At 35.1% G+C, this 18,294-nt stretch overlaps 1 protein-coding gene across 1 annotated transcript in view; it reads right to left on the bottom strand.

The window, feature by feature from the left end:
- Positions 1-18,294, bottom strand: part of LOC108527087 (bifunctional heparan sulfate N-deacetylase/N-sulfotransferase 4) — a 306,322-nt gene that overhangs the window by 155,617 nt on the left and 132,411 nt on the right. The window contains exon 3 of the mRNA XM_017868251.1: positions 6,436-6,523. Coding sequence (XP_017723740.1) covers positions 6,436-6,523 — 88 coding nt within the window. The remainder of the gene's footprint in view (positions 1-6,435; positions 6,524-18,294) is intronic.

The raw sequence follows: 18,294 nt of genomic DNA, 5'->3' as shown, positions 1-18,294 counted from the left end.
TTTTTTTTTTTTTTTTTTTACTTAAATTCAGGGAATAAATATTAAAGATGATTATAAGGGTTTTCTCTGAATGTTCCGTGTGTGTGTCCTAAAACAAAGATTTCCATGGTCATGAAAGTAGCGCCATGAAAGGATTAAAGCATGTATTTGGTGTCATTCAGTACTTGGAGCAGAGTCCCTAGTTTGGCTAATTAACTATGTGATCTCGGACAAGTTAACTTCTCCAGATCTTAGTTGCCTGATTTAAAATGGGATTATAAATACCTATGTTATAGGGTCTTAGTGAAGAGCTGATGAGATCAATTTATTAAAGCACTTAATATTGTGACTTGCAAATAGTAAGCACTTTTCGAGTATTAGGATCTCCTTAAAAATTCCATCTATTGCTTTACACTTGCAGCGTTTTGAATTTACATGTGTTCACACTGTTTTAGAAACTTTGCCTGCCTAAATTATAAATTTCTTAAAGGCAGGTACTGAATCCCTTTACCTTGTCCTGTAACATGCCACTTCCCCAGAGCAGTGAATAAATGAATAATTTAATTTAGTCTATATTTAACAAAGACAGTGGATTTAGCAGCTTCACATGGCCACCAAAGTATATGGCAACTTATTTATTTTATATATATTCACTGTTCCTGGAATACAGTTTATAATTCATAATCTTCAAAAGGTATAAGGACCTTCAGGTTTAATTAGGGTTTTGGCACCTTCGATGCTACTACACAGAGTAAAGAAATTCTATTTCTATTAGAAATTTAGAAAGTAATAAAGTCCTATAATTAAGATGAGCAGAAGAATTCTTAATTTTTGTTGTTAGCTAACAGTGTTAGTATTACAGACTCATAATTCATTGACTTTTGTTAATATATTAAGAATATAAAAAAAGGATGAGTTTGTGTCCTTTGTAGGGACATGGATGCAGCTGGAAACCATCATTCTCAGCAAACTATCACAAGAACAGAAAACCAAACACTGCATATTCTCACTCATAGGTGGGAATTGAGCAATGAGAACTCTTAGACACAGGAAGGGGAACATCACACACTGGGGCCTATTATGGGGTGCGGGGAGTGGAGAGGGATAGCATTAGGAGATGTGCTACTATGTGCAAATTATGCAGTTAATGGGGCTGCAGCACACCAACATGGGCACATGTTACACTATGTATACAACCTGCTTTGTGCACATGTACCCTAGTAGACATAAAATTAATAAAAAAAAAAAAAGAGGAAAGCAAACCAAACCACAGGACAAACCTCATCTCGGCACTTAACAGACTGTGCTTCAACGTTATGTTTATGCCCATCACTGTTCAACAATTAGCCAAAGACTTGACAACCCAGAATGTCCACCAATGATAGATTGGATAAGAAAATGTGCGCACATATACACGCATGGAGATAATATGCCGCCATAAAAAGCATGAGTTCATGTCCTTTTGTTGCGACATGGACGAAGCTGGAACCATCTGTTCTCAGCAAACTATCACAAGAACAGAAACCAAACACCGCATCGTTCTCACCTCAGAAGTGGGAGTTGAACAATGGAGAACCACAATGGACACAGGGAGGGGAATATCACACCCAGGGGCCTGTAAGGGGTGAGGGGCAAGGGGAGAGATGCATTTAGGGAGAAATATCTAATGTAGATGATGGGTTGATGGGTCCAGCCAAACCACCACGTCGTGGGTGTGTATGTATGTAACAAAACCACATGTTCTGCACATGCTTCCCAGAATTTAAGTATAATTAAAAAAAAAAAGAGAGGGGAGAAGAGGACTGTTGGGGCTTTGTGCTCATGCCTCCCCGCCAAAAAGAATATGAATATTAAAATTCAACTGGAGAGTAGGTTTATCACTTCCTCAGGATGCAGGTGTTTACATGAGTTTTTTATATACTGATGTTTCATGTTTTCATGGTCTATAATTGTTAGCAACTGAGACATGATTAGAAAGAGCTTACATTCTTATGTCACATATGATGAAAGAATTGATAGTTCTCCCACCCTCCTGGAAATTATCTGTTGTGCTTTGAATACAGAATGTTTGAAAATGCTTCCATACATATTTAAATTCTGCTGCATCATTCGCAAGTGGCCAGGAGCAGCTAATGCACACTTGCCAAGGTTAGCGCAGCGCTCAATTCTCAATTTAAGAAAATTTTGTGCACTATTGATAGAACGATACCTATGGCTGAGCATAAATCTTAGCAATTCTTTTATAGAAGTTATGGTTAATTTATAAACACCCCTCAAAAGTCTGAGAGTAAAGTTTAAAACTTTCCTTTTGTTTGCTCATGGCTTAATTTTTGGTCAGCTTTTCTCTCATTTTTTCTGGTCATATATTCAAAGGCCACGTGAGGCAAACCTGTTGACACTAGAAACAGCTTAATAAAAAATTGATACTAAGCCATACTGAGGGGACAGCAGCAGAATCTCAAATGTTTTTAAATCACTAGATGAAAGCTATTACCTTTTGGACTTCCTGTAACATTTTATTTTTCTGTAAACTTGATCTATACTTAATTATACGCTGGCACTATTCATTTACGCATTTATATGTGACCAGATTAGCACAACTGTAGAGACTCATTAAAATATCTGTGCTCCAAGTATACAATTGCTAACAAACCTGCACGTTATGCCACACTGTACCAGAACTTAAGGGGATATAATACTAAAAAAAAAATCTGTGCTCAATTAACACTTTCACTTCTATTCTGATCTGATCTGGTCTAGACAATTCTTATTAATGGGGAAATAATATTTTGTTCTTATTAAATTTATTTTTTTTACATTTCCTGATTACAATGAATAAAAAATGTTTTAATTCCGAAGTAACATACCATGAAGGTTTGTTTTCTTTACTATCACTTTTGGAGATCTGTGTTTATGAGATAAAAGAGTATGCTTCTAAAATTTCTTTAAGTCTGCCAAAATAAGAATAATTTAGCAAGACACATAGGTTAATTTCCTTAAAAGTGTAGTTATTACATTAAAATAAGATATATATAACTTCAGTGTATGTATTTTCTCTTTTGTAAAAATTTCTACCTTATATTTGTGTAATTTGTATAAAATATTATAATTTCTACATGGTGAGATATTTTCTAATTTTCCTTGTACATTGAACCTGGCATGATTCCATATATGTGGACATAGAATAAAGCACTTTTAAATATTATATTAAACATAAAGAACTGTGGGATGATAAACATTGATTAAAAGCTACCTATAGTTCCAAAATTAGAAAATAGTGCCATATGAATTGTATACTATTTACTTTTTGATAATATTTGAATGTTATATGAAAATAATTTTAAAATTAATAATAATAAACATTTACATAGCACTTGTAACATGCTAGGCATTCCTCCTAATAAAAGAGATATTATTATCCTCATTTGGTAGATATATAAACTGAGGCACAGAAAATTTAAGTAAACTGTGTTCAAATAACTGGCAAAATGTCAGAATCTGGATTTGAACATAAAGTTTGTTACCAGTATCCGGTCTTTCAACTAATACTCTACACAGAAAAGCAAAATAAACAAACAAACAAAATCACAAAAGGGGAAAGAATGTAACACTTTACTTACAGTCATACTTGAAAGTTAATGATTTTATAGAAAATGCTATTTTTCATAAAATAATATCACATGGAAAAGACCAATGTTAATTCAGTTTGCAAACATTAGTCATGAATTAATTATTGATAAAGTCATATTTAATTCCAAAGAACAGCAATGATTGTCACCAAAAATCATGTCCCTCACAAAGTACAGTGGGTAACTCCTTTGTCAAAGAAGGCATCTGAATACTATAATGTCTCCATTTCTCAATTAAGCTTTTGTTATGCAATTCTATTCAAGTTCTAAATCTTTCCAGACTAAGATATTTCATTCTCAACTCCATGCTTTTATTTTATTTTTTTTCCATTTAATCCACACTATGTCCTTCCTCTTTCAACTTGGCACCTGTGGGTGAATGACTTTAGGAAAAGCTTAGTGGTGCGCCCTTTGGGGTGAGATTGTTTTTAGCATGTGAAGGACAGAGAAACTGTACAGGAAAGAATACATAAGAAATACAAATAAGTGAAGCAGTCTAAGAAATGAAGAATCAATCATTATTACACTGGGCATATGTGATTAAATGTCTTCAAAACAATGAGGCTCATCCATCAGCATCCTCATGCTTTGGGAAATCAGATCATTAGAGAACAGAGACAATCAATCCGACAAGGCCATCTCCTCACGGTTACACTTCACAGCCAAGTGCACAGATAAGAAATGCACCTCCTTGATTTGCAATTGTTTTTTCTATAATGTGAAATTTCCATATAGAAATGTGACAAGGTGGGGATGAGACACGTCTTTCTGATATCTGAAAGGGTATCACTGTTGTGTAACTCAGTTCCAGAAGAAACTTTGATATCCCTAAGTACATTAATAAGTATTCAATATAATTATGATGGCACTTGAAATAGATTATAGGGGCATTTCAATGACCCTACAAATGAAGTAAATACGTCAATTAAATAAAAATGACATATTTATGTGGAACAAATTAAACTTCTAAAATTTATAAAGTTATAAATATTGCTTATTCTCTAAAGTGTACTATCACCACAGTATTACAGCACAAACTATTCTATTATTTTTGTTATACTGGTTCCAACACAAAGAGTCAATAATGTCTGCTTAAAAGATATAATTAAAATACACCTTTCTTTTTTGCTGTTTTTCTTCAATAACTATTCCTGTGATACTGACTGGTGTGCTGCTCATTTCCCAGTGGTTGTGTACTCTGTGCATGTTCAGTGTTTTAAAGAAGAAATGGGAAGTGGTATAACCTCTATCAACATTAACTTTGCAAATGTCTGGTACATTTAATATGTCTGAGTATGAAAAGTAAATAAAAACTGAGGCAGTTATCCAGGTACATTTCAGCCAAAAGAATGACTTTACTTAACAACCTACAGCTATTTAAGACAAAATAGTATTGCGTGTGAACTCCAAAAAATCCCATAATTTTTCCCCCTGCATGAGTAGACATAGCCTTTAAAGCTATCTGCTTTATAACTTGATAGTCAGAGCTTCTTCGGTCTGAAATCATTTCTTGAAGGAGCTTTCGAAAAAGATTTACAAAACCATGTCTATTTTCAAAATTGTAAGCTGAAATTGCTTTGCCTGTGCAGATATGATGACCCAAATCTCTTTCTGCAAAATATCCTTTTAAAATATGCAATCATTTGATTTATCAACTGGCATACATACTAATTTTCCTTCTATTACTTTAAGCAGATTTACATGTTTCAAAGCAGGAAAAAAAAGCATCATGGAAAAGCCAATAAGACATTGTTATTTCAATATTCTAACAAACCATATTGAGCTTTTACATTAAAAAGCCTCATTTAGTAAACAAGATATTTATGAAAACTAAAGACTACCTTTGAATAGAATATTTTAATGAGTCAATAAATTGCATACAGAATAAATACTGTGAAATGTTTTCTCAAAGACACTGTGAAACAACAGTGCAAAGTTCTAAACAAAGCATTTAGTTCACAGCATGGATGCACAAATAGAAGCAGATTACAGGTATTCCCCTAATACAGGCCCCAACACATAGTTTAGTACTCTTTTTGTCAAAGACAAACGATTTTATTAACATAGTTTTCTCTAAAATGGTACCAGTTATTTCAATGCTACTATTCAAAAAATAAAAGTCAGCATTTTGGAGGTGAGGGTAGGTAAATAAGTAAGGAATATCAGAACACAGTAGCACATGAATAACAATCACATTTTGAGAATTTATTGAGAGGGTGAGACTGCACAGAAGTACAGTTGTGGCTGAATAGAGATGGAAAGAAATACAAGTCTAATTGTGATGGTTTTAGTCTATGTTAGGCCAAATTAGTGGTAATATTGTTTTAGGGAAAAAATCCTGCAAGGGAAGGTAAACTAACAAGATGACCCTTAGAGTCTATTGCATTTCATTGAGACCATGAAGTTTCTATCATCAGATGTTTTCCAAAGGAAAATAATATGTACAAAAGTATTTATCACATCAACTATTTGATGATTTTAAAATTCTGTCGATTATTATTAGTATTTTCATTATCATTATTACTATGCCTTCTACCCATACTGTACTGAGAAACAAGATGCACAGTCATACTCAGTACAGTGGTTATGCTTTCTATTTTTTAAAAAATGAGTTGAAAACATCAATTCTCTTTCTCTTTTGCCCTTGATTTTAACAGTATTTGCCAAAGTAAATATGCTCATTGATTTTGGATTTGGCTACTCAAATAATGTGCCCAAGTTTTTCCCATAATCAATCTGGAGAATCTATTTCTACCACTTATGGATCATTCAAAATTTTATATCCTATTTATATGTAGCTGCCTGAGAACACAAAGCTCCTTCTTACCTGTGTGGTAAAACTTCCCTGAAAATCCAAGGTTGAAGGTAAAATTTGCAACCTGAGTGCGCAGTAAATTTTGAGTCTCTAGTAATGCCTGAAATAAATAAGAAATTAACAGGATTTTAGAAAAATGAATATGAAGTTTTGGGATGCCTCTTTTGCAAATGTGTATGCATGAGTAAAACAAAATGATATGAGCTTTCTTGTTTTTGATAGGTACTGTTATGTAGTATTCATATTTCAGGTATTGTAATTATTATTGTCATTATTTTTATTGAAGGTCACCATATCATTAAACAGCTAAGTCCTAAGCACATTGTGCATTGCTGAGAGGCAATTGTCCAACTCCACAGCACTGAAATCATTTTTCATTTCTGTGTGAGACATTTCTTGAACTTTGGATTATTATATTTCCTTTATGTGATGAAAATTTTTCAGAATTGTTGAATGCAGACAAGTCCTGTTTTCTTGGGAAGCAATAGGAGGAGAACTTTTGTTTGAACTGTAATTTAGTATTTTTTTAATTTAACTGGGCTACCATCCTCATCATTTTTAAAGGCATAATTATTAAATTGAAAGTTTGGGTTTTACCTTACAAACTAAAGAGCAATGTATATTTTATAGGACATTGCTTGCAAATCTAATTATGAAAAGGGAAGAACACGTAAAATAGATACCCTTTTTTGTTACTAATTCCATAACAGAAATTCTCTAAATGTGACAAAAATTTCCCTAGGTTCTAGATTTGGAATTATACTATTTTAAAGTCTGGTTTGTGGACAGGAGAATAACACATTGCTAATAACGACACATCATTAGTTACGTAAATTTGTTACCAATCCTTTCACTGCCATTACTGCTATGTCAAAATATGTAGCATAATTCAGAATTCTTATATCCTTGGGCTTTTTAGTTTGCTTACTGGTCTGCATATTGATTCAGAATGCTTTTCTATTTTAATGGATTTTAAACAGGACATACTTTGTTCTGATTAAAATGAGAAGCTAATTTCAAACAAGAGATATTAAGACTGATTTTTGATTACTCCTATCCATCTGTTAAGGAGACTAAGGAGTCAGAGGTTTAAACAATTTTTTTTCCATTAGTCGTGGTGGCTAAGCATTTGCTTCAAAGACTTGTGAACCTAACTGTTTATTCCTTTACAATGAAAGGAGTCTCCTGCACATTAGTTTGATTTTAAAAAATGACTAAGTAACTAAAATGTTGATAAAATATATAGTCAATCGTTATCCAAGACCACAATTACACTGGGTGTTATCATGTTCAACCTTATTAAATATTATTAACTAAGTAGACGAAGGCAAAATAGAACCACTAGCTTAACTCAGTTCTACAAAATATTAAAATACATTTCTCAGAGAGATTAAACTAAATATTAAAAATAGTTGAGATAAAAAAGTGTATTGAACTAGTTGAACATATTGGTAAAACCTTTGGAATACAGCCATAAAATAAGAACATTATACATTATTTCCCTTAGTGAGTTCCCTTTTCTGACTTTTTTTGGCTGTATTCCGTGCATGATTTCTGAGTCTCCTTATCTTGATTTTTTAAAAAATTTCTCCCATTTGCTATTCCCCTCACCACTCCAATTTCATCCACTTAGCTTTCTTCCTCTAAGTTCTTGAAGTCATTCATTTTTCTGCATTTATGTATCTGTGAAATGGGGTACTTTTGAATACTTATTTTATACTATTATTATGAGAATTACATTGGATAAGGCATGCAAATTGTTTAGCTAAGTGTCTGGCAAGTAGCGTGAGCTCAATAAATACTATTACTGACAACTGAGTCTGTCATTCTCTCTCCATCAGTTAGGTACCCTTGGTGCCTCCAACACACATTGCTATTTCCTTCAAATCACCATGTACTCTGGTTAAACTTAACTATCTCCCACCTCCTACATTTCCCCATGCCATTTCTCTTTTTAATCTCTTTACCTAGAAAGCCTTCCCAGCTCCCAATCCCATTTCCCAAATCCCACCCATTCTTTATATCTCCACCCAAATGCCGACTTTTTATATAAAGCCTCCCCTGGTACATCAAAGTAGATTCCTAAATTATTTTCTTAAGACTTGTATCATTTCTGACTTTATTGCATCCATGCTGTATCTTATGATTTCCTCTAGTCTATACACCTGAAGTTCCACCAAACCTTACTCATTTTCATGTATCTCGTTACTGGTTTTTTTTTGCATTTAATGATATGAGATACATGAAAATGAGTAAGGTTTGATGTATTCAAAGTATAATAAATGTACATACTAATACACAGCAATAATTGGATTAGTTTCATTTATTTTTAGTTTTAATTTTATCAGTAATATTTTTCCAATGGTAATATGATAAACATAGTTCATGGGCCATACCACAAGATGATATCAGAACAATATAGATAGAATCTAGCATTCACCAGGATGTTTTATAACACAGATGTTTTATAGCCTTGTGTCATAGATCTCCAAAGCAAGTTCAGAGAGGCAAAGGCAGATGGGAGGCTAGTTAGCTATATGAAGAACTTAACGGACCTTTTCATTGTTGAAAAAAAAATAGAGTTGTCTAGTCATGGCCTCCTAACACGTAGTCTGGATTAATAAGGTAGTAAAAATGACAAATGCTATAAATAAAACAAAACAAACGAATTGTAATATACAAAGCAAATCTGAAGAAGTTTTCAAGCCTTCCTTGTTTAGTACAAGCAAATGTTCTTTAGTTTTCAAACTTCAGAGAAGTTTTCATGCTTTTCAATGACAAAGGAAGAGAGAAAAAAAAACAATGAATAAAATGATCCAAACTAAAAAAAATCAGAAATAAATTTAAAAGAGAAAAGTACTAAACCATACAAATTAAGAAGAAAAGTAGAAAGAAGAAAGAATTCAAATATACGAAAAATGTAAAATGTCAGAAGAAATATTAGGGCAATAATAATATGGATATAAATTTAAGAATACATTAAGTACAAATTTAACTTATTCTTTTAAAACCCCTTAATTTTAAAACCCCTATTTTGGAAAACTTGTTAATGAGCTAGAAATAGAGTGTCTCAATTTAGAATACATATAAAATAGCAAAGCTCAGGAAATACACTTTTTCTACCTGAATATTTTGTGTGGGAACTTTGGTTTTTGAAAATATATTTAAAAAATGTGGCTGGGCGCAACGGCTCATGACTGTAATCAATCTCAGCACTTTGGGAGGCCGAGGCAGGTGGATCACTTAAGGTCAGAAGTTCAAGATCAGCCTGGCCAACATGGTGAAACCCCTTCTCTACTAATAATACAAAAATTAGATGGACGTGGTGGTGCATGCCTGTAATCCCAGCCACTCGGGAGGCTGAGGCAGGAGAATCACTTAAACCTGGGAGGTGGAGGTTGCAGTTAGCCTAGGTTGCCCCATAGCACTCCAGCCTGGGAGACAAGAGCAAAATTCCATCTCAAAAAATAAATAAATAAAATAAAATAAAATAAAAAATGTGTATAGAGTTTTGACAATATACATTATTTATTTAATAGCTTGCATGACCTAACAAACAAGATAAATGACTTTGAAATTTTTTCTTTTACTGTTTATGAAGAACTCACTATGTAAGTTGGTTGTATATTAAAGAGAATAAATATGTAACTTACTTATAAAAATGAATAGTTTATTATTTTAATAAATATTACTTCCATTAATTCAATATCCTCCTATTGAAGAAAGCAAGTCTAGGCTGATTGTGGTGGCTCATGCCTATATTACTAGCACTTTGGGAGGCTGAACTGGGAGGATTGCTTGAGCTCAGGAGTCAAAGCCAGGCTGGGCAACATGGTGCAACTCCTTCTCTACAAAAAAATATAAAAATTAGCCTGGCATGGTGGGGTGTGCAATGTGTCTGTAGTCTCAACTACTTCCAGGGTGAGAGGATCACTTTAGTCCCAGAGGTTGAGACTGCAGTGAGCCATGTTCATGCCACTCCACTTTGACTGACAAAGTGAGAGAAAGAGAGGAAGGAAGGAAGGAAGGAAGAAAGGAAGGAAGGAAGGGAGGGAGGAAGGAAGGAAGGAAGGACGGAAGGAAGGACGGAAGGAAGGAAGGAAAAAGAAAGAGTCCAACTTTGCCCCTATATAGCTACATACTGTTTCATAAAGCAGCAATGGTATTCAAACTTTATCGTGTGTACAATATTCTAGAGAAAATTGATAAAATTGTCAATTCTGGGGCCCACTTTAGGAAATGTGCTTTTGTGTGTCATAGTGCCTAGAAAGGTGCACTTCATCATATAGTCCAGCTGGTTCTAATAAATGTCAAGCAATTACTTTCAGGTTGCCCACATGAAATGAATCACCAGCATGCTTGTAAAGTATCTACTCCCAGGCTTATCCTCTGGGGATTCTGAATTGGAAACTATAAAATGAAAACTAAAATCTGTTTTAACAGTGATTTTACAGTTTCAATCTGGAGATTATCACCATTAGGATACTAGTGTCCTAATAATATTGAGTTAGTATATTATTTATATTAATTTCAAGGTGTTATGCATATTTCTTAAACCATTCTGATACTAGGTTGTTACTCTCAGGCTAACCTTTTCTCTAAGTGTCCCTAATAAGTCATGTGCATATTCACATTTTGATATAGTCTTTGATACGGTTTGGCTCTGTGTCGCCACCCAAATCTCATGTCAAATTGTGATTCCCACATGTTGAAGGTGGGGCTTGGTGGGAGGTGATTGGATCCTGAGGGTGGTTTCTAATGGTTTAGCACCATCTCCCTAGTGCTGTCTCATGACAGAGTTCTCATGGGATCTGGTTGTTTCAAAGTGTGTGGCACTTCCCCCCAACACACTCTCTCTCTTCCTGTGAGTCAATTAAACTTTTTTTCTTTATAAAAGATTCAGTCTCAGGTATGTCTTTATAGCAGTGTGAGAATGGACTAATACAGAAAATTGGTATTGGGAGTGGGGCACTGCCATAATGACACCTGAAAATGTGGAAGCAACTTTGGAACTGGGTAATGGGCAGAGGATGAAACAGTTTGAAGGGTTCAGAAGAAGACAGGAAGATGTGGGAATGGTCAGAACTTCCTAGAGACTTGTTGAATGGTTGTGACCAAAATGCTGATAGTGATATGGACAGTGAAGTCCAGGCTGAGGTGGTCTCAGATGGACATGGGGAACTTATTGGGAACTAGAGCAAAGGTCACTCTTGCTATGTTTTAGCAAAGAGACTGGAGGCATTTTGCCCCTGCTCTAAAAATCTGTGAAACTTTGAACTTCAGAGAGATGATTAAGGGGATCTGGCAGAAGAAATTTCTAAGTAGCAAAGTGTTGAAGATATGACCTGGTCCTTCCTAAAAGCCTAACTCATTTGCACAAAGAAAGAGATTGTCTGAAATGGGAACTTATATTTAAAAAGGAAGCAGAGCATAAAAGTTTGAAAAAATTGCCGCTTGACCATATGGTAGAAATGAAAAATCCTTTTTCTGGGGAGGAATTCAAGACCCAGCCAGCTGCAAACACTTGCTTAAGTCAAGAGAAGCCAAATGTTAATCGCCAAGACAATGGAGAAAGTGTCTCCAGGGCATTTCAGAGACCTTCACAGCAGCCCCTCCCATCACCGACCCAGCGGCCTCAGAGAGAAAAAATGGTTTCTTGGGCCAAGTTCATGGCCCAGCTTCTCTGTGCAGCCTGGGGATATGGTGCCCTGCATCCCAGTCACTCCAGCTCCAGCCATGGCTAAAAGGGGCCAAGGTACAGCTCACATTGTGGCTTCAGAGGGTGCAAGCGCCAAGCTTTGGTGGCTTCCACGTGGTGTTGGGCCTGCAGGTGGGAAGGAAGTAAGAGTTGAGATTTGGGAACCTTCACCTAGATTTCAGAGGATGTATTGAAATGCCTGGATATTCAGGCAAAAGATACTGCAGGGGCAGAGCCCTCATGGAGAATTTCTACCAGGGCAGTGCAGAGGGGAAATGTGGGGTTGAAACACCCATACCGAATCCCCACTGGGTCACTGCTTAGTGGAGCTGTGAGAAGAGGGAGACCATCCAGCAGACCACAAAATGGCAAATCCACTGACCAGCTTGCACTGTGTGCCTGGAACGTGCAAACTGTCAATGCCAACCTGTGAAAGCAGCCATGGGGGCTGTACCCTGCAAAGCCACAGGACAGAGTTGCCCAAGGCCTTGGAAGTCCACCCCTTGCATCAGCGTGTCTTGGATGTGAGACCTGAAGTCAAAGAAGATTATTTTCGAGTTTTAGGATTTAATGACTGCCCTGCTGTGTTTCAGACTTGCATAGGGCCTGTAGCCCCTTTGTTTTGGTCGATTTCTCCTATTTGGAATGGGAGCATTTACCAAATGCCTTTACCTGCATTGTATCTTGGAAGTAACTCATTTGTTTTTTATTTTACAGGCTCATAGGCAGAAGGAACTTACTTTGTCTCAGATGAGAATTTGGACTTGGACTTTTGGGTTAATGCTGGAATGAGTTAAGACTCAGGGGAACTGTTGGGAAGGCATGACTGTATTTTGAAATGTGAGAAAGACATGAGATTTGGGAGAGGCCAGGGGCAGAATGGTATGGTTGGGCTCTGTGTCCCCACCCAAATCTCATGTCAAATTATAATCCCCGCATGTGGAATGTGGGGCCTGGTTGGAGGGGATTGGATCATGAGGGTGGTTTCTAATGGTATAGCACTATCCCCCGAGTGCTGTCTTGTGAAAGAGTTCTCCCAAGTCTGGTTGTTTAAAAGTGTGTGGCACTTTCCCCTTGCACTCTTTCTTTCTTCCTCCTCTCACCAAGTAAAGATGTGCCTGGCTTTCCCTTTGCCTTCCACCATGATTTTAAGTTTCCTGAGGTCTTCCCAGCCATGTAGAACTGTGAGTGAATTAAACTTCTCTCTTCTAAATTATTCAGTCTTGGGTATGTCTTTATAGCCATGTGAGAACAAACTAATACAATCTTTTTAAAATTAATTAGTTAATTAATTTATTTATTGAGATGGAGTCTCACTCTGGTTGATGGAGTCGCCCAGTCTGGAGTACAGTGGCATGACCTCGGCTCACTGCAACATCTGCCTCCCAGTTCCAACTGATTTTTCTACCTCAGCCTCCTGGGTAGCTGGGACTACAGGCACCCACCACCAGGCCAGGCTAGTTTTTGTATTTTTAGTAGAGATGGGCTTTCACCATATTGGCCAGGCTGGTCTCGAACTCTTGACCTTGTGATCCACCTGCATCAGCATCCCAAAGTGCTGGGATTACAGGCATGACCAACGGTGCCAGGCCTAATACAGTCTTATATTTTCAAAATTTCAAAACAGCTACCCCAGAGTGATAGTGTTTGTTTTATACAGTCTTTTATTGTACTTAATAGTTCAATAAAAAAGTGTCTTACTTATCCTAACTAGATTCTGATGGGAATCAGAAGAGATAACTTATATTTATATTTTCCAGGTAAAACATATTGCTTTATGGAAAGATTAAGTAGTCCACTCAGATAACACAAGAAGAAGGCCAAAATTGACCATGCCTGCCTTAAAACTCAGTCTAACCTTAGTAACCTCATGTTCCAATATAGCAAGTTTGTGTGGACCTACCTCGATAAAATGGAGTTGGGATTCCATAAACTTTTGCACAGATACTCTTTGTCAATGTACAATAGGGCTGACCCAGGATGAAAGTATGAAGCTTTGGAAATTTGCATTTTATAGTTTTACCTTTCTTCTTACTCATCTCTATCTTATTTCTTTCTTTCTTTTTTTTTTTTTGATAAACTTTTACTGCTACTCAAGGAGGAATTTGCTATAATGTATACACTAACAAAAAACTTACACCAACATACCAAGTTTTCTATGTAATTTCATGTTAAGCGATTTAGCTCAGATTGTGAAATGGATAAGTTAATTAACTAAAAATGAATGAATTCCTCTGATAACAATACTGAACAAGTGTAAGGGTATTTATGGGGAGAGAGGTTGAACTGTAGGGATCCTACTTCTGAAATCACACTCAATCTGAAAACAACCTAGTGAGCCAAAGAACACCTTGACGTTTCAGAGGAATTTTTTCTTTCCTCTTTCAACCCATCACTTAAGTATTTCATTGCCATTTTTCCTTTTTTGGTGTGTCTCCAGGAAGACAGAAATCTAAAAGCTCACTCTCTTTGAGCACTCTTCCCTCCTTTTGCCATCATTCATTCATTCAAACAATATTAACTGGACTGCTATGTTTTAGGTACTCTTCTAGGTACTCAGGATAGAGTGGAGAATGGCAAAAAAAAAAAAAATCTAATATTATCAGGTGATGAGAAACACTATTTATTTAAATCTTCCGATGATCTTTTTATTAATCCTATCTTACAACTGGAAAAAATAATGCAGAGAGAGGCTACATAATTCATGCTAGGTATGGAGTTAGAAAGTACCTGATAAACAAAACTGGTAAGTTTTCTGTCTTTTGATGGAACCTACATTCTTTTTAGGCACACAGGGGATATACATAACAAATCAATCAAATAATTGTTTAATTACAAATTGTTACTAGTGTTGCAAAATTAATTTTAGTACCATGCTATTGTTGAAACAAACACAAAGTATCTATGTTTCAACAGGGTAGACAATGAGATCAATGAAGTCCACCCTGGAAAAGTGGTAGGCCATTTTGTTGATGCATGGAAAATAGCAGACCAGTTATGCCTAAAAGGGGACCTGGGGAGTCTGCTCCAAACAAACGGATCAATGAGAACAGATCTTAGGGTCAGAAAATAACTTAGTGTCGTTACTTTCAAAACTTTGTTACACAGGATTGGAGGGTAAGTTTCAGGAACTAACTGCACACAAAATGTATATATATGGGTAAGGGTACTGATCTCATTGCATAAGGAGTATTTTTTGAATACTGGAAGTTTAAACATTGATATTGATTAAACATACTGGCAAAGAAAATTAAAAAAAAATAAAAATTGGTTTGACCTTATAAAATAATATTAAGTCACGTATGTGAAGAGTTTGCATTTTCTGCCTGATTATCAAAGAACACAATGAAGGTTATATAAATCATCAAATTGAAGTGTGTTCATAGTGTTGTAAATTTTATTTTATTGCATCAGCAAAACACTCCATGTGTCTTTGACCCCTTTCCTAGTAGATGTGAGTGGATGTGTCTTGTGCCCTAAACGTTTTTACTGGAGAGTGTCCTGGGCATCTCCTTTCCACAGAATTATAAGCCACTGATTTTAGTCCATTCTGAAAGTGTGTGAGATGAACTTCTGCTTCTGTATTCTGATTGGCACTCTGGCTCTCTTCCTGAGATCAGAAAATTTCCTTAAGAATGGTGAAATACTGTTCAGTTCTTATGAGTTCTAATCTCTCTTTCAATTGCATCTTATTCAGTTCATGAAGATCATCTCAAACTATGACTGTGCCCTGCACTCTTTTCCTGTGATTTCTATGTTTCCCATCCTCTACTGAATTGATTGGAATTTTGAATCAAGTAAGTATATTTGAATCAAATGTGATCTCATTATGACCCTTCAAATGGTATCATTTAGGGCACTGGCGTTTTTGTTTATAATGTAGTTCCTCTAACCTGGTATCCAATTATATATATTTTTAATATAGTATTCCTATAAGCTCTTGCTCTCAAGTCTCCATTACAACTTACAAAATATTTTTTGTCTTATAAAAAGATAAATATATATTTTAACTTCACAGGTCATTGTTTGTGTGGCATAATTATTTCCTTAAAAGCTTCTTATAAGATAATAACAAAAATGACTCATATTTCCTAAAGCCAAAGTATTTAAATATGTCATAGAGTAATGGTAGGGTAGAACTCAAACTAGTTATGATTTCTTTGAAAATAGTGGAATGAACCTGTTAGTCATTTTAACCTCAATGACTTAAAAATGGCTTTAGGAATAATATGAAATAAAATAGCCAAAACTAACATACATATATATGTATGATATAAACAAAATAATAAAGTCAAAATCTTTTTTGGGTCAGAGTGGGAGACAAGGAGTTTATAACACAAAATATCCCCAAGAATTATCAGAAAGGATGTGAGACCTCGGTCCAAGTCCTCTTTGCATTTGCTTGGAACTTTAAAATGTAACTTGAATCCCTCTGCAAAATCCTGGCTTTTGTGTTGGAAGGCCAGCTTAATGGAGATACTTTGTATTGCATGTGGAAGCTCCAGAGCAGGTATGGATTTGGTTACCACTGTCAGAAACGGCTTAAGATCTGCAGAATGTGGATGTTTGAGCCACCTTCTTTTTCAAGTCATCATGAACGATTTCACTGTGTAAAAAGAGATAACCAGTGAAAGAGAAATATTTACCACAGACAAGTGGTAAACCAAACTATGCTCCATGGGTCGCTATAAATTTGGGTCTATAAAATTTAATGTCTGTGAAAAAATAATTGCATCTTCAAAATGTTTAGGAAACAGTCTGTATCATACACCACTAGAGAGGGTCTCAGCCCACGTTAACATACTGAAGTCCTTCGGTAGGAAAATCTTGCACTTAATGTATCGTATCTTTTACCTCAAATAATCAGCCAGAAACACCCACCTCCACTTGCCTGAGTTTGCAATTTGCTTATTCAGGAAAAAACATAAAGTGAATGACTTATCATGGGAAAGTAGAGATATCTTTTGGGGTCATGACCTCCTCTATTGAGTATAGTTTCCTACTTATTATGCAATGCAAATGAAAAATGTAATAGCTGTGATTTTATATGAAATGTGATTCTGAATATGCATGCAGTCAAATAATCACATTAACTCTCTGCAAGTGATCTGTACGAAAGAGTGTTTTTCCATTATTCCAGGATTTGCTGTCCTTAAAGAGCTTCAGATAAAGATAAATTCCTTTATATTATGGAATTCTGAAAATATATTTAGAATTAACAATTATCATGCTGATAAATATTATAGTATATTTCTTGGAGCATCTTATTCTTGCTGAGAAATTATGAAAAACAACTATTAAGTTCATGAAAACAACTTTTAAGTTGTTAATGAAATGTGGATTAATTCAAATTTTCATGATCAATTTTATAAACTTTTGAAATTTTCATGATATATAGTTGCATATTTTGTAAGCACACAGATACATACATCTTTAAATGTGTACCCTCAAAACTACTTTCAAAGGCTGAATATCAAATTATAAGTCAGTTTATATACATTTGAGTCATTAAGACTTATTTACTTTTTAAGCTCAAACATACTAGAATTTTCTCAGTGCACTGCCAGTAGGATAAAGATACCTAATTTTAGATTTTGTTATAAATATGAAAACCATTATCATTCGTATAGGACCATAATTGGTTACAGAAACTAGAAGAAAAAATATATACTAAAATCCATGGTATAGCAAAATATTTTAAGATGGATTTTCCTTTACTCAGCAGATGAATCTTTTCTTCTGGAAAGTCTCTCCCTCTGACAAAACTTTAAAGTTTCAAAATAAAACTCCTGTGAAGTCTTGTTGTCACCTCCTTGACTAAGACCTATTTAAAGCCTAATTATGATGCACATTTATAACAAAGCAGGTGATATAATCTAATAAACACCTACTAGTCTACCAACTGATTTTTGTGTTGATGAAGGGAAACTAGTGAGACACTCACGAAAGAGAAGAGCAAAACCAAAAATGCATGAATGGTAACATTTTCCAGTACAGCTCTCATTTCCCAACAAGAGACTGCAACAGTATAATTACTTTCTGTATGAATGGTATCCTTTGGAGTTCTGTGACTGACATCTTTCACATTATTTCTTTAATAAAGATATGTTGGTGTTATTTGAGTGAACTATGTTGCTGTGCTTACCTATTCTTTTTTTTTTTTTTTTTTTTTT

Source organism: Rhinopithecus bieti, unplaced genomic scaffold, assembly GCF_001698545.2.
Source record: "Rhinopithecus bieti isolate Rb0 unplaced genomic scaffold, ASM169854v2 scaffold_3316, whole genome shotgun sequence".
In the NCBI taxonomy this organism is placed as follows: Eukaryota; Metazoa; Chordata; class Mammalia; order Primates; family Cercopithecidae; genus Rhinopithecus; species Rhinopithecus bieti.
Note: the sequence above shows the minus strand (reverse complement) of the source record. Positions and strands in the feature narration are given on the sequence as shown.